We start from the raw sequence: 27,583 nt of genomic DNA, 5'->3' as shown, positions 1-27,583 counted from the left end.
GTGTGTGTGTGTGTGTGTGTGTGTGTGTGTGTGTTATAATGAAACTTTTGGCACCTCAGTGTGCTTTCTGTGAAGGGGACACTAAAACCTGCCAACTTTGAACTCTGAACCCCTTTTAGAGTCTTACAGTTAAAACTATTAAACGTCTGGCCTGAGACACATTCTGTCTCAGCCTCTCTATCCCTCCTCCCTTTCAGAAAAAAAAGAGCCAGGTACCAATTGACATTTTATAGGAGGGATTTGATTGATCAGACCAGCAGTAAAGACATCAAAGTTTTCTGTTTCATTTCTGACTCCTGTTCAACTGAGACAATAGGGTGGTCCTAGACAGAGAGGAGGAGTGTGTGTGTTCATGTGTGTGTGAGGGGGTGTCTGCATACTGACATAGGGTATAAGTTACAAATGAAGCAGACTTATATGGCGCGTGAGTGAAATGTACCAGGAGTCACGGTCATATAGCTTCATTAAGATCAAAGCCAGTGGCTGGGAGCTGAAATACAGTATGAACTAATGATCATTCAGCTGCACCCTGATTCTGCTGGTAAAAACAGGACCAAGGCTTTGTGTTTCCTAATGATCATGGAGGCTGACTCTTATTTTGCAGTAAAAAGCAGCTTTGTGTAGTTCTTTGTTGTAAGCAGTGAAAGACTGCCTGGTAAAACACTTGGAAGTCTGACAAGTCTGCTGCTGAACTGCATTTGCATGATAAGTAACCTTGACTTGAGGCTTGAAGACTTGTGTTAGCTCCCTGATAAGTAACCTTGACTTGAGGCTTGAAGACTTGTGTTAGCTCCCTGATAAGTAACCTTGACTTGAGGCTTGAAGACTTGTGTTAGCTCCCTGATATGTAACCTTGACTTGAGGCTTGAAGACTTGTGTTAGCTCCCTGATAAGTAACCTTGACTTGAGGCTTGAAGACGTGTGTTAGCTCCCTGATAAGTAACCTTGACTTGAGGCTTGAAGACTTGTGTTAGCTCCCTGATATGTAACCTTGACTTGAGGCTTGAAGACGTGTGTTAGCTCCCTGATAAGTAACCTTGACTTGAGGCTTGAAGACTTGTGTTAGCTCCCTGATATGTAACCTTGACTTGAGGCTTGAAGACTTGTGTTAGCTCCCTGATATGTAACCTTGACTTGAGGCTTGAAGACGTGTGTTAGCTCCCTGATATGTAACCTTGACTTGAGGCTTGAAGACTTGTGTTAGCTCCCTGATAAGTAACCTTGACTTGAGGCTTGAAGACATGTGTTAGCTCCCTGATATGTAACCTTGACTTGAGGCTTGAAGACTTGCGTTAGCTTTAGCTAAAAGAGCTAACAGGGCTAAGTCTCGTGTTGTAAATAAGAATCAAGCTCACACACTCCATTGCATACAGCCCATAATAAGAACCTCTCCTTCTGTCTCTGGCTGGCTGACTCTCTCTCTCTCTCTCTCTCTCTCTCTCTCTCTCTCTCTCTCTCTCTCTCTCCATTGAGCCGTTGTACACAGCAGATGGCTTTTTAGTTTCCCCAAATTGATAGAGAGGAACAGTGACAACTTGGCCTAGGCTTCACTGTTTCCCATCTCTCCCTTTCTCTCTCTCACCCCACATCTCTCTCTCCCTCCCTCACTTCTCTCCCTCTATCCATCGGGCCAGACATATTTTGGCTAGGTCTCTCCTTTGTCTCTCTCTCCCATAACGTTGCTGTTTCAATTACAGTTGGAGTAAAGGAGTGACTGTATCGTTGGCAGCAGAGCAGACTTGCATCATCCCTCAGTCCATTCCATGTACAGTCACTTAGGCAAAATGTTTGCAGACGCGCTGATCCAAAGTTTACTACCATTAGTGAAACATCATGTATTAGTAATTAGAGGTCGACCGATAAATCGTAATGGCCGATTAATTAGGGCCGATTTAAAGTTTTCATAACAATCGGAAATCGATTTTGTCATTTTTTTTACACCTTTATTTATCCTTTATTTAAGTAGGCAAGTTAGTTAAGAACACATTCTTATTTACACTGACGGCCGAGGAACGGTGAGTTAACTGCCTTGTTCAGGGGCAGAATGACAGATTTTTACCTCGTCAGCTCGGGGTATTCCACCTGATTACATTGCACTCCACGAGGAGACTGCCTGTTACGCGAATGCAGCAAGAAGCCAAGGTAACTTGCTATCTGGCATTAAACTTATCTTATAAAAAACAATCAATCAATCATAATCACTAGTTATAACTACACATGGTTGATGATATTACTAGTTTATCTAGCATGTCCTGCATTGCACTAAATCAATGCGGTGCTTATTCTCGAAAAAGGACTGTCGTTGCTCCAATGTGTACCTAACCATAAACATCAATGCCTTTCTTAAAATCAATTCACAGAAGTATACATTTTTAAACCTACATATTTAGTTAATATTGCCTGCTAACCTGGCTCGTTGCAAACTCTGTGAAGACTATTTCTTCCTAACAAAGACAGCCAACTTCGCCAAACGGGGGATGATTTAACAAAGCGCATTTGCGAAAAAAAAAACACAATCGTTGCACGACTCTACCTAACCATAAACACCAATGCCTTTCTTAAAATCAATACGCAGAAGTATATATTTTTAAACCTGCATATTTTGCTAAAAGAAATCCAGGTTAGCAGGCAATATTAACCAGGTGAAATTGTGTCACTTCTCTTGCGTTCATTGCACGCAGTCAGGGTATATGCAGAACGGAACGGTTCCGTCTTTCACTGAAAGAATAAGTCTTGTTTTCGAGATGATTGTTTCCGGATTCGACCATATTAATGACCCAAGGCTCGTATTTCTGTGTGTTATTATGTTATAATTAAGTCTATGATTTGATATAACAGTCTGACTGAGCGGTGGTAGGCAGCAGCAGGCTCGTAAGCATTCATTCAAACAGCACTTTCCTGCGTTTGCCAGCGGCCCGTCGCTGAGCTTCAAGCATTGAGCTGTTTATTCATTATTCTTTTAATTAAACGAAGAACACTTAACAAACTAACGTGAAGCCATGATAAACCGAGTGCTGACATGCAACTTCACATAGACAATAACCCACAAAAACCAAAATGGAAAATTATTTTACAAACAAGTTGAACGTTTTTTTGCAGCCTGATCACCAAAACCTCCTCAACCGTCTTTCACTACCACTACCACCGTGTAGAAAGTACAGGACAAGACTTGAATATGGATGTTTGTAGGATAAGGGGTGTTAGGGCTGGGCTGGGCTGGGCTGGACTAGGCTGGGTGGTGTGTGTCTTCTGAGATGCCCTAGCTGTTTATAGTGTCCAGAACAGCTTCACCGGAGTCACTCTACAATTCTCAACAGTACATGAACACATACACACACAACCCCCCCACTGGCATGCATACATATACACACATACAAAAACACAACCCCTCCCACAGGCATGCATACATATACACACATACAAAAACACAACCCCTCCCACAGGCATGCATACAGAGATGGGATAGGAGAAGGTGCTCACAGTAGTCGAAGGGAACGTAGTCCACCAAAGGCCAGACTGGGGATGCAGCGCAGAGAGTTGTAACTCAGGATCCTGGAATGAGAAGAAACAGAGATTATACCGTGTCATCAATCCCTCATGTTAAAACAGATCCTGGAAAAGCAGAGAGTTGTGATTAAGTGTTTAGTGCTCTCGTAGTGGACAGGTGGACTGATCAGTGCTTACAGTGTGGTGAGCTGACTCATGTTGGAGAATGAAGAGTTGGTTAGAGAGTTGATCTTGTTGTTACTCAGGTCTCTGGAAGAGACAGAACACACTGTTAAATTACACACTGACAAATAACACCAGGTAAATATAAAGGCTGGTCAGGAAGACACACTCACACTAACTGGAGGTATTTGAAGGTAGACAGTTCCTTTGGCACCACACTGAACTGGTTCCCGTCTAGATACCTGTGCAGAGACAGACAGACAGACAGACATTCAGCATTTAATACTTGTGTGAAATGGCAGCATTCAAGAGCTCAGCCTTTCTAAATCCACAGAGAGAGAAAGGCCAGACCACTAACCCTAACAACCCCCTGGTCAGATAGTAGCACTGTCCCACCACTCCTCCACCCTGCCTCCAGCCACACCCCTCTACACCTATCTCCTCCACCCTGCCTCCATCCACACCCCTCTAAACCTATCTCCTCCACCCTCCCCTGCCCTCCACCCACACCCCTCTACACCTATCTCCTCCACCCTGCCTCCACCCACACATCCCTATACCTATCTCCTCAACCCTCCCCTGCCTCCACCCACACCCCTCTCTACCTATCTTCTCCACCCTCCCCTCCCCTGCCTCCACCCACACCCCTCTCTACCTATCTCCTCCACCCTGCCTCCACCCACACCCCTCTCTACCTATCTCCTCCACCCTGCCTCCACCCACACCCCTCTCTACCTATCTCCTCCACCCTGCCTCCACCCACACCCCTCTCGACCTATCTCCTCCACCCTGCCTCCACCCACAACCCTCTCTACCTATCTCCTCCACCCTGCCTCCACCCACACCCCTCTAAACCTATCTCCTCCACCCTCCCATGCCTCCACCCACACCCCTCTCTACCTATCTCCTCCACCCTCCCCTGCCTCCACCCACACTCCTCTCTACCTATCTCTTCCACCCTCCCCTGCCTCCACCCACACCCCTCTCTACCTATCTCCTCTACCCTCCCCTGCCTCCACCCACACCCCTCTACACCTATCTCCTCCACCCTGCCTCCACCCACACCCCTCTATACCTATCTCCTCCACCCTGCCTCCACCCACACCCCTCGGGGTCCTTCTGTAGCTCAGTTGGTAGAGCATGGCGCTTGTAACGCCAGGGTAGTGGGTTCGATTCCCGGGACCACCCATACGTAGAATGTATGCACACATGACTGTAAGTCGCTTTGGACAAAAGCGTCTGCTAAATGGCATATATTATTATTATTATTATTATTATTATTAAACCTATCTCCTCCACCCTCCCCTGCCTCCACCCACACCCCTCTCTACCTATCTCCTCCACCCTCCCCTGCCTCCACCCACACCCCCTTACACCTATCTCCTCCACCCTACCTCCAACCACACCCCTCTATACCTATCTCTTCCACCCTCCCCTGCCTCCACCCACACCCCTCTCTACCTATCTCCCCCTCACCACTCCTCCAGCCACACCCCTCTCTACCTATCTCCCCCTCACCACTCCTCCACCCACACCCCTCTCTAACTATCTTCCTCTCCCTCTGCTGTCAAAGGGAAAAGAGTGTAACTACCATGGACACACTCCCACCCCCCACATAAATCTCTACTGGAACATTGAGGTCTTCTGCTATTGTTCTATGTTGCCCTGAGGGAAAAGAGGCCCCCACGAAGGTGAAGGTGATGGGGTAATGACAGTGTGTGTGTGTGTTGAGAGGTGGGGGTATGGAGTAATAACTGTGGAACGTTAGATGGTTAAAGACTGTGTGTGTGTGTGTGTGTGTGTGTGTGTGTGTGTGTGTGTGTGTGTGTGTGTGTGTGTGTGTGTGTGTGTGTGTGTGTGTGTGTGTGTGTGTGTGTGTGTGTGTGTGTGTGTGTGTGTGTGTGTGTGTGTGTGTGTGTGTGTGTGTGTGTGTGCAAGGGTTACAGTAGTTTCATTAATGACAGTGTTGGAGCAGCACACTCTCAGATAAAAGCATGGGACACCTGGTCACACCTGCTACGACAATGACAATGTGTGTGTGTGTGTGTGTGTGTGTGTGTGTGTGTGTGTGTGTGTGTGTGTGTGTGTGTGTGTGTGTGTGTGTGTGTGTGTGTGTGTGTGTGTGTGTGTACCCCGTGGAGAAGTGGAGGAAAGTTCAGACCCATCCCAACAAAACTTTCTCATTAAAATGTCCTCTTGCTGCTGGGGACCACTCATAGAGAGAGTGACATCAGTGTTAGGCCTGGGGGCCGCTGGGTGCAGACAGGAATGTCTGAGAGAACAACGACAACATGTTCCTCTCTTTCTGTCCATCTCTCTCTTTCTGTCCATCTCTCTCTTTCTGTCCATCTCTCTCTTTCTGTCCATCTCTCTTTCTGTCCATCTCTCTTTCTGTCCATCTCTCTTTCTGTCCATCTCTCTTTCTGTCCATCTCTCTTTCTGTCCATCTCTCTCTTTCTGTCCATCTCTCTCTTTCTGTCCATCTCTCTTTCTGTCCATCTCTCTTTCTGTCCATCTCTCTTTCTGTCCATCTCTCTTTCTGTCCATCTCTCTTTCTGTCCATCTCTCTTTCTGTCCATCTCTCTTTCTGTCCATCTCTCTCTTTCTGTCTATCTCTCTCTTTCTGTCCATCTCTCTCTTTCTGTCCATCTCTCTCTTTCTGTCCATCTCTCTCTTTCTGTCCATCTCTCTCTTTCTGTCCATCTCTCTCTTTCTGTCCATCTCTCTCTTTCTGTCCATCTCTCTCTTTCTGTCCATCTCTCTCTTTCTGTCCATCTCTCTCTTTCTGTCCATCTCTCTTTTCTGTCTCTCTCTCTTTCTGTCCATCTCTCTTTCTGTCCATCTCTCTCTTTCTGTCCATCTCTCTCTTTCTGTCCATCTCTCTTTTCTGTCCATCTCTCTCTTTCTGTCCATCTCTCTCTTTCTGTCCATCTCTCTCTTTCTGTCCATCTCTCTTTTCTGTCCATCTCTCTTTCTGTCCATCTCTCTTTCTGTCCATCTCTCTCTTTCTGTCCATCTCTCTTTCTGTCCATCTCTCTTTCTGTCCATCTCTCTTTCTGTCCATCTCTCTTTCTGTCCATCTCTCTTTTTTCTGTCCATCTCTCTTTCTGTCCATCTCTCTTTCTGTCCATCTCTGTCCATCTCTCTTTTCTGTCCATCTCTCTCTTTCTGTCCATCTCTTTCTCTTCTCTGTCCATCTCTCTCTTTCTGTCCATCTCTCTTTTCTGTCCATCTCTTTCTGTCCATCTCTCTCTTTCTGTCCATCTCTCTCTTTCTGTCCATCTCTCTCTTTCTGTCCATCTCTCTTTCTGTCCATCTCTCTCTTTCTGTCCATCTCTCTTTCTGTCCATCTCTCTCTTTCTGTCCATCTCTCTCTTTCTGTCCATCTCTCTCTTTCTGTCCATCTCTCTTTCTGTCCATCTCTCTCTTTCTGTCCATCTCTCTTTCTGTCCATCTCTCTCTTTCTGTCCATCTCTCTTTTCTGTCCATCTCTCTCTTTCTGTCCATCTCTCTCTTTCTGTCCATCTCTCTCTTTCTGTCCATCTCTTTCTGTCTTTCTGTCCATCTGTCCATCTCTCTTTCTGTCCATCTCTCTCTTTCTGTCCATCTCTCTCTTTCTGTCCATCTCTTTCTGTCCATTTCTGTCCATCTCTCTTTCTGTCCATCTCTCTCTTTCTGTCTATCTCTCTCTTTCTGTCCATCTCTCTCTTTCTGCCTATCTCTCTCTTTCTGTCCATCTCTCTCTTTCTGTCCATCTCTCTCTTTTTCTGTCTATCTCTCTCTTTCTGTCTATCTCTCTCTTTCTGTCCATCTCTCTCTTTCTGTCCATCTCTCTCTTTCTGTCCATCTCTCTCTTTCTGTCCATCTCTCTCTTTCTGTCCATCTCTCTCTTTCTGTCTATCTCTCTCTTTCTGTCCATCTCTCTCTTTCTGTCTATCTCTCTCTTTCTGCCTATCTCTCTCCTTCTGCCTATCTCTCTCTCTTTCTGCCTATCTCTCTCTTTCTGCATATCTCTCTCTTTCTGTCCACCTCTCTCTTTCTGTCTTTCTGTCCATATCTCTCTTTCTGCCCATCTCTCTCTTTCTGTCCTCTCTCTGTCCATCTCTCTTTTCTGTCCATCTCTCTCTTTCTGTCCATCTCTCTCTTTCTGTCCATCTCTCTTTCTGTCCATCTCTCTCTTTCTGTCCATCTCTCTCTTTCTGTCCATCTCTCTCTTTCTGTCCATCTCTCTTTTCTGTCCATCTCTCTCTCTTTCTGTCCATCTCTCTCTTTCTGTCCATCTCTCTCTTTCTGTCCATCTCTCTCTTTCTGTCCATCTCTCTCTTTCTGTCCATCTCTCTCTTTCTGTCCATCTCTCTCTTTCTGTCCATCTCTCTCTTTTTCTGTCCATCTCTCTCTTTTTCTGTCTATCTCTCTCTTTCTGTCTATCTCTCTCTTTCTGTCCATCTCTCTCTTTCTGTCCATCTCTCTCTTTCTGTCCATCTCTCTCTTTCTGTCCATCTCTCTCTTTCTGTCCATCTCTCTCTTTCTGTCCATCTCTCTCTTTCTGTCCATCTCTCTCTTTCTGTCCATCTCTCTCTTTTTCTGTCTATCTCTCTCTTTCTGCCTATCTCTCTCCTTCTGCCTATCTCTCTCTTTCTGTGTATCTCTCTCTTTCTGCATATCTCTCTCTTTCTGTCCACCTCTCTCTTTCTGTCTTTCTGTCCATATCTCTCTTTCTGTCCATCTCTCTCTTTCTGTCCATCTCTCTCTTTCTGTCCATCTCTCTCTTTCTGTCCATCTCTCTCTTTTTCTGTCTATCTCTCTCTTTCTGTCTATCTCTCTCTTTCTGTCTATCTCTCTCTTTCTGCCTATCTCTCTCTTTCTGTCCATCTCTCTCTTTCTGTCCATCTCTCTCTTTCTGTCTATCTCTCTCTTTCTGTCCATCTCTCTCTTTCTGTCCATCTCTCTCTTTCTGTCTATCTCTCTCTTTCTGTCTATCTCTCTCTTTCTGTCCATCTCTCTCTTTCTGTCCATCTCTCTTTCTGTCTATCTCTCTCTTTCTGTCTATCTCTCTCTTTCTGTCTATCTCTCTCTTTCTGCCTATCTCTCTCTTTCTGTCCACCTCTCTCTTTCTGTCTTTCTGTCCATCTCTCTCTTTCTGTCCATCTCTCTCTTTCTGTCCATCTCTCTCTTTCTGTCCATCTCTCTCTTTTTCTGTCTATCTCTCTCTTTCTGTCTATCTCTCTCTTTCTGCCTATCTCTCTCTTTCTGCCTATCTCTCTCTTTCTGCCTATCTCTCTCTTTCTGCCTATCTCTCTCTTTCTGTCCACCTCTCTCTTTCTGTCTATCTCTCTCTTTCTGTCCATCTCTCTTTCTGTCCATCTCTCTCTTTCTGTCTATCTATCTCTTTCTGTCCATCTCTCTCTTTCTGTCCATCTCTCTCTTTCTGTCCATCTCTCTCTTTCTGTCTATCTCTCTCTTTCTGCTCTATCTCTCTCTTTCTGTCTATCTCTCTCTTTCTGCCTATCTCTCTCTTTCTGCCTATCTCTCTCTTTCTGTCCACCTCTCTCTTTCTGTCTATCTCTCTCTTTCTGTCCATCTCTCTCTTTCTGTCCATCTCTCTCTTTCTGTCTATCTCTCTCTTTCTGCCTATCTCTCTCTTTCTGTCCACCTCTCTCTTTCTGTCTTTCTGTCCATCTCTCTCTTTCTGTCCATCTCTCTCTTTCTGTCTATCTCTCTCTTTCTGCCTATCTCTCTCTTTCTGTCCATCTCTCTCTTTCTGTCCATCTCTCTCTTTCTGTCCATCTCTCTCTTTCTGTCCATCTCTCTCTTTCTGTCCATCTCTCTCTTTCTGCCTATCTCTCTCTTTCTGTCCACCTCTCTCTTTCTGTCTTTCTTTCTGTCCATCTCTCTCTTCTTTCTGTCCATCTCTCTCTTTCTGTCCATCTCTCTTTTTCTGTCCATCTCTCTTTTTTCTGTCTATCTCTCTCTTTCTGTCCATCTCTCTCTTTCTGTCTATCTCTCTCTTTCTGCCTATCTCTCTCTTTCTGTCCATCTCTCTCTTTCTGTCCATCTATCTCTTTCTGTCCATCTCTCTCTTTCTGTCCATCTCTCTCTTTCTGTCCATCTCTCTCTTTCTGCCTGTCTCTATCTTTCTGTCTTGACTACAATGCTACAATCTGCTCATGTCCATAAAGTTAAACCTGATTTCATCACAAACATTTTATAATTGAAATTTTGATATTCTGCGGAGGAACTCACAGCTCGGTGACGTTTCTGGGGATGCCTTTGGGCAATGTACGGAGGTGTTTGTTACTGCAGCGTACCACGGTCTCCAAACAAGTACACTCACTGGGACACTGAGGCCTGGGCACACAGCTCGTCTCCTCCACACCTGGGGAGTGATTGAGGGAGGGAGAGAGAGAGAGAGAGAGAGAGAGAGAGAAGGGGGGGAGAATGTGGCAGTGAGGGAGGGGATTTTGATTATTCAAATGGCTTTGAGTCACACACTTAAACACAGCGACACACAATTATCGCTAACAATTTAGCAAAGTCTAAGAACAAAACAGATTGGGCGAGGAACACAGCTAGAGAGATATGAGTGGGAAAGGGGCGGAGAGAAGGAGGGAGATAGAGAAAGAGATAAGGAGAGACATATACCATATACCATATACCATATACCATATACCAAAGATAAAGAGAGGGACAGCAGCGTGTGGAAGAGCGATATGCGGGGGAGGGGGAGGTAAAGAGGGGGAGGGGGAGTGAGAGAGAGTGAGAGACAGAGTGAGAGACAGATACCTTTCACCAAAAGAGACAAGAAAAGGACAACCAGTGAAGAACAAACACCATTGTAAATACAACCCAAATTTATGCTTATTTATTTTCCCTTTTGTACATGAACCATTTGTACATTGTTCCAACACAGTATATATACATAATATGACATTTGTAATTTCTTTATTCTTTTGAAACTTCTGTATGTTAAATGTTTACTGTTAATTTGTATTGTTTATTTCACTTTTGTATATTATCTACCTCACTTGCTTACATATGTTAACATATGTTTCCCATGCCAATAAAGCCCCTTGAATTGAATAAAGAGGGGCAGGAGCGAGGGGGTTGAGAGATGGACCCAGATGAAGTGAAAGAAGGGAAAAGCTGCATTTAAAGGAGAGAAAGAGAACACAAGATAATTACAGACAGGAGTGAGAGATGAGAAGGAGAACATGTGGAGAGGAGAGCATCCACTAGTCAGACTAATGTGATATCGAAGAGAGAGGAAAAGAGATGACAGATAGAGAGACTAGAGGAAAATAAATGATAGAGAGAGAGAGTAGAGGAAAAGAGATTATACATAGACTAGAGGAATAGAGATTATACATAGAATAGAGGAATAGATATGATAGACTAGAGGAATAGAGATTATACATAGAGAGAGTAGAGGAAAAGAGATTATACATAGACTAGAGGAATAGAGATTATAGATAGAATAGAGGAATAGAGATTATACATAGACTAGAGGAATAGAGATTATACATATACTAGAGGAATAGAGATTATACATAGACTAGAGGAATAGAGATTATACATAGACTAGAGGAATAGAGATTATACATAGACTAGAGGAATAGAGATTATACATAGACTAGAGGAATAGAGATTATACATAGACTAGAGGAATAGAGATTATACACAGACTAGAGGAATAGAGATTATACATAGACTAGAGGAATAGAGATGATAGATAGACTAGAGGAATAGATATGATAGACTAGAGGAATAGATATGATAGATAGAATAGAGGAATAGAGATTATACATAGACTAGAGGAATAGAGATTTTACATAGACTAGAGGAATAGATATGATAGACTAGAGGAATAGAGATTATACATAGACTAGAGGAATAGAGATGGTAGATAGAATAGAGGAATAGAGATGATAGAATAGAGGAATAGATATGATAGAATAGAGGAATAGAGATGATAGATAGAATAGAGGAATAGAGATTTTACATAGACTAGAGGAATAGAGATTATACATAGACTAGACAAATAGAGATTATACATAGACTAGAGGAATAGATATGATAGATAGAATAGAGGAATAGAGATTATACTTAGACTAGAGGAATAGAGATTTTACATAGACTAGAGGAATAGAGATTATACATAGACTAGAGGAATAGAGATTATACATAGACTAGAGGAATAGATATGATAGACTAGAGGAATAGATATGATAGATAGAATAGAGGAATTTAGATGATAGATAGAATAGAGAAGTAGAGATGATAGATAGAGAGAATAGAGGAAAATAGATTATACATAGACTAGAGGAATAGAGATGATAGATAGAATAGAGGAATAGAGATGATAGAATAGAGGAATAGAGATGATAGAATAGAGGAATAGAGATGATAGATAGAATAGAGGAATAGATATGATAGAATAGAGGAATAGAGATGATAGATAGATTAGAGGAATAGATATGATAGACTAGAGGAACTATCCTTTTATGAAGATAGAATTCAGAGGAATCATATTATCCATAGACAAATGTGAATTTATTTTATCATAGACTAGAGGAATATGAGATTATCATAGATTGTACAGAGGAATAGATATGATAGACTAGAGGAATAGATATGATAGATAAATAGAGGAAATAGAGATGATAGATAGACTAGAGGAATAGAGATGATAGATAGACTAGAGGAATAGAGATTATACACAGACTAGAGGAATAGAGATTATACATAGACTAGAGGAATAGAGATGATAGATAGACTAGAGGAATAGGTATGATAGACTAGAGGAATAGATATGATAGACTAGAGGAATAGATATGATAGATAGAATAGAGGAATAGAGATTATACATAGACTAGAGGAATAGAGATTTTACATAGACTAGAGGAATAGATATGATAGACTAGAGGAATAGAGATTATACATAGACTAGAGGAATAGAGATTTTACATAGACTAGAGGAATAGAGATTATACATAGACTAGAGGAATAGATATGATAGATATGATAGATAGAATAGAGATTATACTTAGACTAGAGGAATAGAGATTTTACATAGACTAGAGGAATAGAGATTATACATAGACTATAGGAATAGAGATTATACATAGACTAGAGGAATAGATATGATAGACTAGAGGAATAGATATGATAGATAGAATAGAGGAATATAGATGATAGATAGAATAGAGAAATAGAGATGATAGATAGAGAGAATAGAGGAAAATAGATTATACATAGACTAGAGGAATAGAGATGGTAGATAGAATAGAGGAATAGAGATGATAGAATAGAGGAATAGAGATGATAGATAGAATAGAGGAATAGATATGATAGAATAGAGGAATAGAGATGATAGATAGAATAGAGGAATAGAGATTTTACATAGACTAGAGGAATAGAGATTATACATAGACTAGAGGAATAGAGATTATACATAGACTAGAGGAATAGATATGATAGACTAGAGGAATAGATATGATAGATAGAATAGAGGAATTTAGATGATAGATAGAATAGAGAAGTAGAGATGATAGATAGAGAGAATAGAGGAAAATAGATTATACATAGACTAGAGGAATAGAGATGATAGATAGAATAGAGGAATAGAGATGATATAATAGAGGAATAGAGATGATAGAATAGAGGAATAGAGATGATAGATAGAATAGAGGAATAGATATGATAGAATAGAGGAATAGAGATGATAGATAGACTAGAGGAATAGATATGATAGACTAGAGGAATAGATATGATAGACTAGAGGAATAGAGATGATAGACTGGAGGAATAGAGATGATAGACTAGAGGAATAGATATGATAGACTGGAGGAATAGAGATGATAGACTAGAGGAATAGAGATGATAGATAGAATAGAGGAATAGATATGATAGACTAGAGGAATAGATATGATAGATAGAGAGAATAGAGGAAAATAGATGATACATAGACTAGAGGAATAGAAATGATAGATAGACTAGAGGAATAGATATGATAGACTAGAGGAATAAATATGATAGACTAGAGTAATAGATATGATAGACTAGAGGAATAGATATGATAGACTAGAGGAATAGATATGATAGACTAGAGGAATAGATATGATAGACTAGAGGAATAGATATGATAGATAGAGAGAGTAGAGGAAAATAGATGATAGATAGAGAGAAGAGTCCCCTAAGGAAGCTGGTCCTGGGGCTCTGTTCACAAACACAAACAGACCCCACAGAGCCCCAGGACAGCAGCACAATTAGACCCAACCAAATCATGAGAAAACAAAAAGATAATTACTTGACACATTGGAAAGAATTAACAAAAAAAACAGAGCAAACTAGAATGCTATTTGGCCCTAAACAGAGAGTACACAGTGGCAGAATACCTGACCACTGTGACTGACCCAAAGGAAAGCTTTGACTATGTACAGACTCAGTGAGCAAAGCGTTGCCATTGAGAAAGGCCGTCGTAGGCAGACCTGCTCTCAAGAGAAGACAGGCTATGTGCACACTGCCCACAAAATGAGGTGGAAACTGAGCTGCACTTCCTAACCTCCTGCCAAATGTATGACCATATTAGAGACACATATTTCCCCCAGATTACACAGAATTCGAAAAAACAAACTCGATTTTGATAAACTCCCATATCTACTGGGTGAAATACCACAGTGTGCCATTACAGCAGCAAGATTTGTGACCTGTTGCCTCAAGAAAAGTCAACCAGTGAAGAACAAACACCATTGTAAATATAACCCATATTTATTCTTATTTATTTTCACTATTGTACTTTAACCATTTGTACATCGTTGCAACACTGTATATATACATACAATGACATTTGTAACTTCTGTATGTTAAATGTTGTGTATGTTAAATGTTTACTGTTCATTTTAATTGTTTATTTCACTTTTGTATATTATCTACCTCAATTGCTTTGGCAATGTTAACATATGTTTCCCATGCCAATAAAGCCCCTTGAATTGAATTGAGAACAGAGTAAAGCTGGTGATACAAAGACAGAGCATTCATTCTCAGCAGCCAGAAGATTCACTGGTCAATACAGCCAACAGCTCAATACCACCACTCAGCCAGCATCGATCACAGGCCTAGGTACTGCTGAGTGTGTTTGTGTGTGTTTGTCAGGTGCATCGATCAGAAGTGTAGGTACTGCTGAGTGTGTGTGTGTTTGTGTGTGTTTGTCAGGTGCATCGATCAGAAGCCTAGGTACTGCTGAGCGTGTGTGTGTTTGTCAGGTGCATCGATCAGAAGCCTAGGTACTGCTGAGTGTGTGTGTGTTTGTGTGTGTTTGTCAGGTGCATCGATCAGAATCCTAGGTACTGCTGAGTGTGTGTGTGTGTTTGTGTGTGTTTGTCAGGTGCATCGATCAGAAGCCTAGGTACTGCTGAGTGTGTGTGTGTGTTTGTGTGTGTTTGTCAGGTGCATCGATCAGAAGCCTAGGTACTGCTGAGTGTGTGTGTGTTTGTGTGTGTTTGTCAGGTGCATCGATCAGAAGCCTAGGTACTGCTGAGTGTGTGTGTGTTTGTGTGTGTTTGTTAAGTGCATCGATCAGAAGCCTGGGTACTGCTGAGTGTGTGTGTGTGTTTGTCAGGTGCATCGATCAGAAGCCTAGGTACTGCTGAGCGTGTGTGTGTTTGTCAGGTGCATCGAACAGAAGCCTAGGTACTGCTGAGTGTGTGTGTGTTTGTGTGTGTTTGTCAGGTGCATCGATCAGAAGCCTGGGTACTGCTGAGTGTGTGTGTGTGTTTGTCAGGTGCATCGATCAGAAGCCTAGGTACTGCTGAGCGTGTGTGTGTTTGTGTGTGTTTGTCAGGTGCATCGATCAGAAGCCTGGGTACTGCTGAGTGTGTGTGTGTGTTTGTCAGGTGCATCGATCAGAAGCCTAGGTACTCCTGAGTGTGTGTGTGTTTGTCAGGTGCATCGATCAGAAGCCTAGGTACTGCTGAGCGTGTGTGTGTTTGTGTGTGTTTGTCAGGTGCATCGATCAGAAGCCTGGGTACTGCTGAGTGTGTGTGTGTGTTTGTCAGGTGCATCGATCAGAAGCCTAGGTACTGCTGAGTGTGTTTGTGTGTGTTTGTCAGGTGCATCGATCAGAAGCCTAGGTACTGCAGAGTGTTTGTGTGTTTGTCAGGTGCATCAATCAGAAGCCTAGGTACTGCTGAGTGTGTGTGTGTTTGTGTGTGTTTGTCAGGTGCATCGATCAGAAGCCTAGGTACTGCTGAGCTTGTGTGTGTTTGTGTGTGTTTGTCAGGTGCATCGATCAGAATCCTAGGTACTGCTGAGTGTGTGTGTTTGTCAGGTGCATCGATCAGAAGCCTAGGTACTGCTGAGTGTGTGTGTGTTTGTGTGTGTTTGTCAGGTGCATCGATCAGAATCCTGGTACTTGAGTGTGTGTTTTGTCAGGTGCATCGATCAGAAGCCTGGGTACTGCTGAGTGTGTGTGTGTGTGTTGTCAGGTGCATCGATCAGAAGCCTGGGTACTGCTGAGTGTGTGTGTGTTTGTCAGGTGCATCGATCAGAAGCCTAGGTACTGCTGAGTGTGTGTGTGTGTTTGTCAGGTGCATCGATCAGAAGCCTAGGTACTGCTGAGTGTGTGTGTGTTTGTCAGGTGCATCGATCAGAAGCCTAGGTACTGCTGAGTGTGTGTGTGTTTGTGTGTGTTTGTCAGGTGCATCGATCAGAAGCCTAGGTACTGCTGAGTGTGTGTGTGTGTGTGTGTGTGTTTGTCAGGTGCATCGATTAGAAGCCTAGTTACTGCTGAGTGTGTGTGTGTTTGTGTGTGTTTGTCAGGTGCATCGATCAGAAGCCTAGGTACTGCTGAGAGTGTGTGTGTTTGTGTGTGTTTGTCAGGTACATCAATCAGAAGCCTAGGTACTGCTGAGTGTGTGTGTGTTTGTGTGTGTTTGTCAGGTGCATCGATCAGAAGCCTAGGTACTGCTGAGCGTGTGTGTGTTTGTGTGTGTTTGTCAGGTGCATCGATCAGAAGCCTAGGTACTGCTGAGTGTGTGTGTGTTTGTCAGGTGCATCGATCAGAATCCTAGGTACTGATGAGTTGTGGTGTGTTTGTGTGTGTTTGTCAGGTGCATCGATCAGAAGCCTAGGTACTGCTGAGTGTGTGTGTGTTTGTCAGGTGCATCGATCAGAAGCCTAGGTACTGCTGAGCGTGTGTGTGTTTGTGTGTGTTTGTCAGGTGCATCGATCAGAAGCCTAGGTACTGCTGAGTGTGTGTGTTTGTCAGGTGCATCGATCAGAAGCCTAGGTACTGCTGAGTGTGTGTGTGTTTGTGTGTGTTTGTCAGGTGCATCGATCAGAAGCCTAGGTACTGCTGAGTGTGTGTGTGTTTGTCAGGTGCATCGATCAGAAGCCTAGGTACTGCTGAGTGTGTGTGTGTTTGTGTGTGTTTGTCAGGTACATCGATCAAAAGCCTAGGTACTGCTGAGCGTGTGTGTGTTTGTGTGTGTTTGTCAGGTGCATCGATCAGAAGCCTAGGCACTGCTGAGTGTGTGTGTGTTTGTGTGTGTTTGTCAGGTGCATCGATCAGAAGCCTAGGTACTGATGAGTGTGTGTATGTTTGTCAGGTGCATCAATCAGAAGCCTAGGTACTGCTGAGCGTGTGTGTGTTTGTGTGTGTTTGTCAGCTGCATCGATCAGAAGCCTAGGTACTGCTGAGCGTGTGTGTGTTTGTGTGTGTTTGTCAGGTGCATCGATCAGAAGCCTAGGTACTGCTGAGCGTGTGTATGTTTGTGTGTTTGTCAGGTGCATCGATCAGAAGCCTAGGTACTGATGAGCGTGTGTGTGTTTGTCAGGTGCATCGATCAGAAGCCTAGGTACTGCTGAGCGTGTGTGTGTTTTTGTCAGGTGCATCGATCAGAAGCCTAGGTACTGCTGAGTGTGTGTGTGTTTGTCAGGTGCATCGATCAGAAGCCTAGGTACTGCTGAGTGTGTGTGTGTTTTGTCAGGGTGCATCGATCAGAAGCCTAGGCTGCTGAGTGTGTGTGTGTTTGTCAGGTGCATCGATCAGAAGCCTAGGTACTGCTGAGTGTGTGTATGTTTTTGTGTGTTTGTCAGGTGCATCGATCAGAAGCCTAGGTACTGCTGAGTGTGTGTGTGTGTGTGTGTGTTTGTCAGGTGCATCGATCAGAAGCCTAGGTACTGCTGAGTGTGTGTGTGTTTGTGTGTGTTTGTCAGGTGCATCGATCAGAAGCCTAGGTACTGCTGAGAGTGTGTGTGTTTGTGTGTGTTTGTCAGGTACATCAATCAGAAGCCTAGGTACTGCTGAGTGTGTGTGTGTTTGTGTGTGTTTGTCAGGTGCATCGATCAGAAGCCTAGGTACTGCTGAGCGTGTGTGTGTTTGTGTGTGTTTGTCAGGTGCATCGATCAGAAGCCTAGGTACTGCTGAGTGTGTGTGTGTTTGTCAGGTGCATCGATCAGAATCCTAGGTACTGATGAGTGTGTGTGTTTGTGTGTGTTTGTCAGGTGCATCGATCAGAAGCCTAGGTACTGCTGAGTGTGTGTGTGTGTTTGTCAGGTACATCGATCAGAAGCCTAGGTACTGCTGAGCGTGTGTGTGTTTGTGTGTGTTTGTCAGGTGCATCGATCAGAAGCCTAGGTACTGCTGATCGTGTGTGTGTTTGTGTGTGTTTGTCAGGTACATCGATCAGAAGCCTAGGTACTGCTGAGCGTGTGTGTGTTTGTGTGTGTTTGTCAGGTGCATCGATCAGAAGCCTAGGTACTGCTGAGTGTGTGTGTGTTTGTCAGGTACATCGATCAGAAGCCTAGGTACTGCTGAGTGTGTGTGTGTTTGTGTGTGTTTGTCAGGTACATCGATCAGAAGCCTAGGTACTGCTGAGCGTGTGTGTGTTTGTGTGTGTTTGTCAGGTGCATCGATCAGAAGCCTAGGTACTGCTGAGTGTGTGTGTGTTTGTGTGTGTTTGTCAGGTGCATCGATCAGAAGCCTAGGTACTGCTGAGTGTGTGTGTGTTTGTCAGGTGCATCGATCAGAAGCCTAGGTACTGCTGAGTGTGTGTGTGTGTTTGTCAGGTGCATCGATCAGAAGCCTAGGTACTGCTGAGTGTGTGTGTGTGTTTGTCAGGTACATCGATCAGAAGCCTGGTACTGCTGAGCGTGTGTGTGTTTGTGTGTGTTTGTCAGGTGCATCGAAAGCCTAGGTACTGCTGAGCGTGTGTGTTTTGTGTGTGTTTGTCAGGTACATCGATCAGAAGCCTAGGTACTGCTGAGCGTGTGTGTGTTTGTGTGTGTTTGTCAGGTGCATCGATCAGAAGCCTAGGTACTGCTGAGTGTGTGTGTGTTTGTCAGGTACATCGATCAGAAGCCTAGGTACTGCTGAGTGTGTGTGTGTTTGTGTGTGTTTGTCAGGTACATCGATCAGAAGCCTAGGTACTGCTGAGCGTGTGTGTGTTTGTGTGTGTTTGTCAGGTGCATCGATCAGAAGCCTAGGCACTGCTGAGTGTGTGTGTGTTTGTGTGTGTTTGTCAGGTGCATCGATCAGAAGCCTAGGTACTGATGAGTGTGTGTATGTTTGTCAGGTGCATCAATCAGAAGCCTAGGTACTGCTGAGCGTGTGTGTGTTTGTGTGTGTTTGTCAGGTGCATCGATCAGAAGCCTAGGTACTGCTGAGCGTGTGTGTGTTTGTGTGTGTTTGTCAGGTGCATCGATCAGAAGCCTAGGTACTGCTGAGCGTGTGTATGTTTGTGTGTGTTTGTCAGGTGCATCGATCAGAAGCCTAGGTACTGATGAGCGTGTGTGTGTTTGTCAGGTGCATCGATCAGAAGCCTAGGTACTGCTGAGCGTGTGTGTGTTTGTCAGGTGCATCGATCAGAAGCCTAGGTACTGCTGAGTGTGTGTGTGTTTGTCAGGTGCATCGATCAGAAGCCTAGGTACTGCTGAGTGTGTGTGTGTTTTGTCAGGTGCATCGATCAGAAGCCTAGGTACTGCTGAGTGTGTGTGTGTTTGTCAGGTGCATCGATCAGCCTAGGTACTGCTGAGTGTGTGTGTTTTTTGTGTGTTTGTCAGGTGCATCGATCAGAAGCCTAGGTACTGCTGAGTGTGTGTGTGTGTGTGTGTGTTTGTCAGGTGCATCGATTAGAAGCCTAGTTAGTGCTGAGTGTGTGTGTGTTTGTGTGTGTTTGTCAGGTGCATCGATCAGAAGCCTAGGTACTGCTGAGAGTGTGTGTGTTTGTGTGTGTTTGTCAGGTACATCAATCAGAAGCCTAGGTACTGCTGAGTGTGTGTGTGTTTGTGTGTGTTTGTCAGGTGCATCGATCAGAAGCCTAGGTACTGCTGAGCGTGTGTGTGTTTGTGTGTGTTTGTCAGGTGCATCGATCAGAAGCCTAGGTACTGCTGAGTGTGTGTGTGTTTGTCAGGTGCATCGATCAGAATCCTAGGTACTGATGAGTGTGTGTGTTTGTGTGTGTTTGTCAGGTGCATCGATCAGAAGCCTAGGTACTGCTGAGTGTGTGTGTGTTTTGTCAGGTACATCGATCAGAAGCCTAGGTACTGCTGAGCGTGTGTGTGTTTGTGTGTTTGTCAGGTGCATCGATCAGAAGCCTAGGTACTGCTGAGCGTGTGTGTGTGTTTGTGTGTGTTTGTCAGGTACATCGATCAGAAGCCTAGGTACTGCTGAGCGTGTGTGTGTTTGTGTGTTTGTCAGGTGCATCGATCAGAAGCCTAGGTACTGCTGAGTGTGTGTGTGTTTGTCAGGTACATCGATCAGAAGCCTAGGTACTGCTGAGTGTGTGTGTGTTTGTGTGTGTTTGTCAGGTACATCGATCAGAAGCCTAGGTACTGCTGAGCGTGTGTGTGTTTGTGTGTGTTTGTCAGGTGCATCGATCAGAAGCCTAGGCACTGCTGAGTGTGTGTGTGTGTTTGTGTGTGTTTGTCAGGTGCATCGATCAGAAGCCTAGGTACTGATGAGTGTGTGTATGTTTGTCAGGTGCATCAATCAGAAGCCTAGGTACTGCTGAGCGTGTGTGTGTTTGTGTGTTTTGTCAGGTGCATCGATCAGAAGCCTAGGTACTGCTGAGCGTGTGTGTGTTTGTGTGTGTTTGTCAGGTGCATCAATCAGAAGCCTAGGTACTGCTGAGCGTGTGTGTGTTTGTGTGTGTTTGTCAGGTGCATCGATCAGAAGCCTAGGTACTGCTGAGCGTGTGTATGTTTGTGTGTGTTTGTCAGGTGCATCGATCAGAAGCCTAGGTACTGATGAGCGTGTGTGTTTGTCAGGTGCATCGATCAGAAGCCTAGGTACTGCTGAGCGTGTGTGTGCTTGTCAGGTGCATCGATCAGAAGCCTAGGTACTGCTGAGTGTGTGTTTGTTTGTCAGGTGCATCGATCAGAAACCTAGGTACTGCTGAGTGTGTGTGTGTTTGTTAGGTGCATCGATCAGAAGCCTAGGTACTGCTGAGTGTGTGTGTGTTTGTTAGGTGCATCGATCAGAAGCCTAGGTACTGCTGAGTGTGTGTGTGTTTGTTAGGTGCATCGATCAGAAGCCTAGGTACTGCTGAGTGTGTGTGTGTTTGTTAGGTGCATCGATCAGAAGCCTAGGTACTGCTGAGTGTGTGTGTGTTTGTTAGGTGCATCGATCAGAAGCCTAGGTACTGCTGAGTGTGTGTGTGTTTGTGTGTGTTTGTCAGGTGCATCGATCAGAAGCCTAGGTACTGCTGAGTGTGTGTGTGTTTGTGTGTGTTTGTCAGGTGCATCGATCAGAAGCCTAGGTACTGATGAGTGTGTGTGTGTTTGTCAGGTGCATCGATCAGAAGCCTAGGTACTGCTGAGTGTGTGTGTGTTTGTGTGTGTTTGTCAGGTGCATCGATCAGAAGCCTAGGTACTGCTGAGTGTGTGTATGTTTGTGTGTGTTTGTCAGGTGCATCGATCAGAAGCCTAGGTACTGATGAGCGTGTGTGTGTTTGTCAGGTGCATCGATCAGAAGCAGGTAAGCCAGGTGCAGGTAGGTACTGCTGAGTGTGTGTGTGTTTGTCAGGTGCATCGATCAGAAGCCTAGGTACTGCTGAGTGTGTGTGTGTTTGTTAGGTGCATCGATCAGAAGCCTAGGTACTGCTGAGTGTGTGTGTGTTTGTTAGGTGCATCGATCAGAAGCCTAGGTACTGCTGAGTGTGTGTGTGTTTGTTAGGTGCATCGATCAGAAGCCTCGGTACTGCTGAGTGTGTGTGTGTTTGTTAGGTGCATCGATCAGAAGCCTAGGTACTGCTGAGTGTGTGTGTGTTTGTTAGGTGCATCGATCAGAAGCCTAGGTACTGCTGAGTGTGTGTGTGTTTGTTAGGTGCATCGATCAGAAGCCTAGGTACTGCTGAGTGTGTGTGTGTTTGTGTGTGTTTGTCAGGTGCATCGATCAGAAGCCTAGGTACTGCTGAGTGTGTGTGTGTTTGTGTGTGTTTGTCAGGTGCATCGATCAGAAGCCTAGGTACTGATGAGTGTGTGTGTGTTTGTCAGGTGCATCAATCAGAAGCCTAGGTACTGCTGAGTGTGTGTGTGTTTGTGTGTGTTTGTCAGGTGCATCGATCAGAAGCCTAGGTACTGCTGAGCGTGTGTATGTTTGTGTGTGTTTGTCAGGTGCATCGATCAGAAGCCTAGGTACTGATGAGCGTGTGTGTGTTTGTCAGGTGCATCGATCAGAAGCCTAGGTACTGCTGAGCGTGTGTGTGTTTGTCAGGTGCATCGATCAGAAGCCTAGGTACTGCTGAGTGTGTGTGTGTTTGTCAGGTGCATCGATCAGAAGCCTAGGTACTGCTGAGTGTGTGTGTGTTTGTTAGGTGCTTCGATCAGAAGCCTAGGTACTGCTGAGTGTGTGTGTGTTTGTTAGGTGCATCGATCAGAAGCCTAGGTACTGCTGAGTGTGTGTGTGTTTGTTAGGTGCATCGATCAGAAGCCTAGGTACTGCTGAGTGTGTGTGTGTTTGTTAGGTGCATCGATCAGAAGCCTAGGTACTGCTGAGTGTGTGTGTGTTTGTTAGGTGCATCGATCAGAAGCCTAGGTACTGCTGAGTGTGTGTGTGTGTTTGTTAGGTGCATCGATCAGAAGCCTAGGTACTGCTGAGTGTGAAATCAGTTGGTAAACAAAAGCACAAAATACTTTTACAAGGACAGTCGATTACCTGGAATCACATTCAACCACTTTTTGACTTTGAAAGAAAGAGGAGTGAGATGTTGTTGCAGAACGTATTATCAGTCCAGTCCCGGCTAGTTCATTTACCTCCCACACAATGGGGAACATCAACAGGTAATTAATTACCTTTATCATAAAGGGACAGTACATGGCAACAAAACAACAAACAACTTGTGTGCTGGAGTGTGTGTGTGGTGTGTGAGTGTGTGTGTGTGTTGACCGTAACTCACCCTCTTCACAGCGGAAGTCAGGCACTGCCACGTCCTGTAGTGGGATCTCCTTTAGGAAGGCGGGGCGCTGGCATCGAGGGTTGCCCGTGACGATCTTCCTGCTTCTCAGCCAATCACCAAGCCAGGCCAGACGACAGTCACAGTTGAAGGAGTTAGCAAGGAGGTTACTGATGGAGAGATCGAGGGAGAGAGTCAGTACCAGACTTAATAATTACACCACTTATGCTTTAATGCGCCGTGTGTGTATGTGTATGTGTGCATGTGTGTCTTACAGTGTAGACAGTGTTTGCAGGGTGTCGAAGGCTCCAGGGGTGATGGTAGTTAGCTGGTTGTCATAGAGAGACAGCAGGCGAACGTTGTACAAGCCAGTGAAGCTGTTGTTATGGATACAGCTGATCTTGTTGTTCCTCAACATTCTGGAATAGAGAGAACCGCTTAATTGTCATATACCATTGTGATGTGAATAGATATGAAGTGTATTGAATTAAATTTCCCATACAGTCACTTTCTCCAAACACTTTCCCATACAGTCACTTTCCCATACAGTCACTTTCCCCAGTCATACAGTCATGGTCACTTTCCCATACAGATATAAACTATACAGTCATCCCATACAGTCACTTTCCCCATACAGTCACTTTCCCATACAGTCACTTTCCCATCCATACAGTCACTTTCCCATACAGTCAGTCACTTTCCCATACAGTCACTTTCCCATACAGTCACTTTCCCATACAGTCACTTTCCCATACAGTCACTTTCCCATACAGTCACTTTCCTCATACAGTCACTTTCCCAATACAGTCACTTTCCCATACAGTCACTTTCCCATACAGTCACTTTCTCCATACAGTCACTTTCCCATACAGTCACTTTCCCATACAGTCACTTTCCCACAGTCACTTTCCTCATACAGTCACTTTCCCATACAGTCACTTTCCCCATACAGTCACTTTCCCATACAGTCACTTTCCCCATACAGTCACTTTCCCATACAGTCACTTTCCCCATACAGTCACTTTCCCATACAGTCACTTTCCTCATACAGTCACTTTCCCATACAGTCACTTTCCCCCATACAGTCACTTTCCCATACAGTCACTTTCCCATACAGTCACTTTCCCCCATACAGTCACTTTCCCCATACAGTCACTTTCCCCATACCACTTTCCCATACAGTCACTTTCCCATACAGTCACTTTCCCATACAGTCACTTTCCCCATACAGTCACATACAGTCACTTTCCCCCCCATACAGTCACTTTCCCCATACAGTCACTTTCCCCATACAGTCACTTTCCCCATTCCTTTCCCCATACAGTCACTTTCCCCATACAGTCACTTTCCCCATACAGTCACTTTCCCCAGTCACTTTCCCCCATACAGTCACTTTCCCCATACAGTCACTTTCCCCATAGTCACTTTCCCCATACAGTCACTTTCCCCATACAGTCACTTTCCCATACAGTCACTTTCCCCATACAGTCACTTTCCCCATACAGTCACTTTCCCCATACAGTCACTTTCCCATACAGTCACTTTCCCCATACAGTCACTTTCCCCATACAGTCACTTTCCCCATACAGTCACTTTCCCCATACAGTCACTTTCCCCATACAGTCACTTTCCCCATACAGTCACTTTCCCCATACAGTCACTTTCCCCATACAGTCACTTTCCCCATACAGTCATACAGTCACTTTCCCCATACAGTCACTTTCCCCATACAGTCACTTTCCCCTTTCCCCATACAGTCACCCATACAGTCACTTTCCCCATACAGTCACTTTCCCATACAGTCACTTTCCCCATACAGTCACTTTCCCATACAGTCACTTTCCCCATACAGTCACTTTCCCCATACAGTCACTTTCCCCATACAGTCACTTTCCCCATACAGTCACTTTCCCCATACAGTCACTTTCCCCATACAGTCACTTTCCCCATACAGTCACTTTCCCCAGTCACTTTCCCCATACAGTCACTTTCCCATACAGTCACTTTCCCCATACAGTCACTTTCCCCCTACAGTCACTTTCCCCATACAGTCACTTTCCCCATACAGTCACTTTCCCCATACAGTCACTTTCCCCATCCCACAGTCACTTTCCCCACAGTCACTTTCCCCATACAGTCACTTTCCCATACAGTCACTTTCCCCATACAGTCTTTCCCATACAGTTTCCCCATACAGTCACTTTCCCCATACAGTCACTTTCCCCATACAGTCACTTTCCCCATACAGTCACTTTCCCATACAGTCACTTTCCCCATACAGTCACTTTCCCCATACAGTCACTTTCCCCATACAGTCACTTTCCCCATACAGTCACTTTCCCCATACAGTCACTTTCCCCATACAGTCACTTTCCCCATACAGTCACTTTCCCATACAGTCACTTTCCCCATACAGTCACTTTCCCCATACAGTCACTTTCCCCATACAGTCACTTTCCCCATACAGTCACTTTCCCCATACCCCCCATACAGTCACTTTCCCCATACAGTCACTTTCCCCATACAGTCACTTTCCCCATACAGTCACTTTCCCCATACAGTCACTTTCCCCATACAGTCACTTTCCCCATCCCCCCCATACAGTCACTTTCCCCAGTCACATACAGTCACTTTCCCCATACAGTCACTTTCCCCAGTCACTTTCCCCATACAGTCACTTTCCCCATACAGTCACTTTCCCCCCATACAGTCACTTTCCCCATACAGTCACTTTCCCCAGTCACTTTCCCCATACAGTCACTTTCCCATACAGTCACTTTCCCCATACAGTCACTTTCCCCATACAGTCACTTTCCCCATACAGTCACTTTCCCCATACAGTCACTTTCCCCATACAGTCACTTTCCCCATACAGTCACTTTCCCAGTCATATACAGTCACTTTCCCCATACAGTCACTTTCCCCATACAGTCACTTTCCCCATACAGTCACTTTCCCCATACAGTCACTTTCCCCATCACTTTCCCCATACAGTCAGTCACACTTTCCCCATACAGTCACTTTCCCCAGTCACTTTCCCCATACAGTCACTTTCCCCATACAGTCTTTCCCCATACAGTCACTTCCCCATACAGTCACTTTCCCCATACAGTCACTTTCCCCATACAGTCACTTTCCCCAGTCACTTTCCCCACAGTCACTTTCCCCATACAGTCACTTTCCCCATACAGTCACTTTCCCCAGTCACTTTCCCCATACAGTCACTTACAGTCACCCCCATACAGTCACTTTCCCCATACAGTCACTTTCCCCATACAGTCACTTTCCCCATACAGTCCTTTCCCATACAGTCACTTTCCCCATACAGTCACTTTCCCCATACAGTCACTTTCCCCATACCTACATACAAATTACCTCGACTAACATTGACTCGGTCACCCCATACACCCTGTATATAGCCTCGTTATTGTTAATTTATTGTGTTACTTTCTTTAATAAATGTTTTTACTTTAGTTTATTTAGTTATTTTCGTAACTCTATTTTATTAAAACAGCATTGTTGGTTAAGGGCTTGTAAGTATTTCCTGTTAAGGTCTTGTGTTGTGTTGTATTCGGCGCATGTGACAAATAAAATGTATTTGATTTGATGTATGCAGTGTGTGTGCATGTGCTCATGTTTGCATCTGTTTGTGTCACTGGGTGTGTGTGTGTGTGTGTGTGTGTGTGTGTGTGTGTGTGTGTGTTATTGTGTGTGTGTGTGTGTGTGTGTGTGTGTGTGTGTGTGTGTGTGTGTGTGTGTGTGTGTGTGTGTGTTGTAAGTCGCTCTGGATAAGAGCGTCTGCTAAATGACTTAAATGTAAATGTGTGTGTGTGTGTGTGTGTGTGTGTGTGTGTGTGTGTGTGTGTGTGTGTGTGTGTGTGTGTGACTCACAGCATGCGTAGTCCCTCCAGTCCCTTGAACATTCCACTGCGGACAGAGTCCAGCTGATTGGCTGTGAGGTGGAGCTCATTGACTGACCCCGCCCCCTCGAACACCCCATCTTCGATCTCTGTGATCTTATTGTTGCTAAGGTTACTGGGAATAAATCAATTAAAGCGATTAAAAATAAGTTCAGTGAACTTCTTTGATTAAGTAAATAAGTTACCATAGCACATCATAAACTACAACTGACATCTTTTTGAGCTGAGAGAGGGTCTTGAAGACCCCTACAGCCTCCAGTGTGCTGATATCATTGTTGTTCAGACGACTGGGAACAGAGAGAGGTGAAAACAGAACATGGTTAGAAAGAAACAGAAACACAGCGACGCATCCTGAAGAGGTTTCAAACATTTGCAGAGATAAACCATTGACATAAATGTGTGATTAATGTGGTCCAGATGTCTTGCAGTTAAGTGTCAGGGAGGCAGGTGTGTGTGTGTGTGTGTGTGTGTGTGTGTGTGTGTGTGTGTGTGTGTGTGTGTGTGTGTGTGTGTGTGTGTGTGTGTGTGTGTGTGTGTGTGTGTGTGTGTGTGTGTGTGTGTGTGTGTGTGTGTTGTGTTCTTACAGTTCAGTGGTAGAGGAAG

The 27,583-nt window shown here is 44.5% G+C and overlaps 1 protein-coding gene and 1 long non-coding RNA gene across 5 annotated transcripts in view; both read right to left on the bottom strand.

Annotated features, from left to right (window-relative positions):
* LOC118361101 (slit homolog 1 protein-like) overlaps positions 1–27,583 on the bottom strand; it is a 111,704-nt gene that overhangs the window by 19,389 nt on the left and 64,732 nt on the right. The window contains 9 exon segments of the mRNA XM_052474354.1: positions 3,481–3,552; positions 3,685–3,756; positions 3,843–3,911; positions 9,913–10,045; positions 23,064–23,230; positions 23,336–23,479; positions 26,952–27,095; positions 27,193–27,267; positions 27,565–27,583. The exon segment at positions 27,565–27,583 is cut by the window's right edge and continues 126 nt beyond it. Coding sequence (XP_052330314.1) covers positions 3,481–3,552; positions 3,685–3,756; positions 3,843–3,911; positions 9,913–10,045; positions 23,064–23,230; positions 23,336–23,479; positions 26,952–27,095; positions 27,193–27,267; positions 27,565–27,583 — 895 coding nt within the window.
* Positions 8,047–9,546, bottom strand: LOC127910474 (uncharacterized). Of its 4 annotated transcripts, none has more exons than XR_008074991.1 (3): positions 9,215–9,546; positions 8,774–9,105; positions 8,047–8,351 (listed from the first exon to the last, which is right to left on the bottom strand). It is a non-coding gene; the product is annotated as an uncharacterized LOC127910474 (long non-coding RNA). The 4 variants fall into 4 exon arrangements; XR_008074993.1 differs by having other exon boundaries at positions 8,056–8,351; positions 8,774–9,051; XR_008074994.1 differs by having other exon boundaries at positions 8,056–8,351; positions 8,774–9,033.

This window comes from Oncorhynchus keta, chromosome 2, assembly GCF_023373465.1.
Source record: "Oncorhynchus keta strain PuntledgeMale-10-30-2019 chromosome 2, Oket_V2, whole genome shotgun sequence".
NCBI lineage: Eukaryota > Metazoa > Chordata > Actinopteri > Salmoniformes > Salmonidae > Oncorhynchus > Oncorhynchus keta.
The sequence above is the reverse complement of the archived record's forward strand: the minus strand, read 5'-3'. Positions and strand labels throughout refer to the sequence as shown.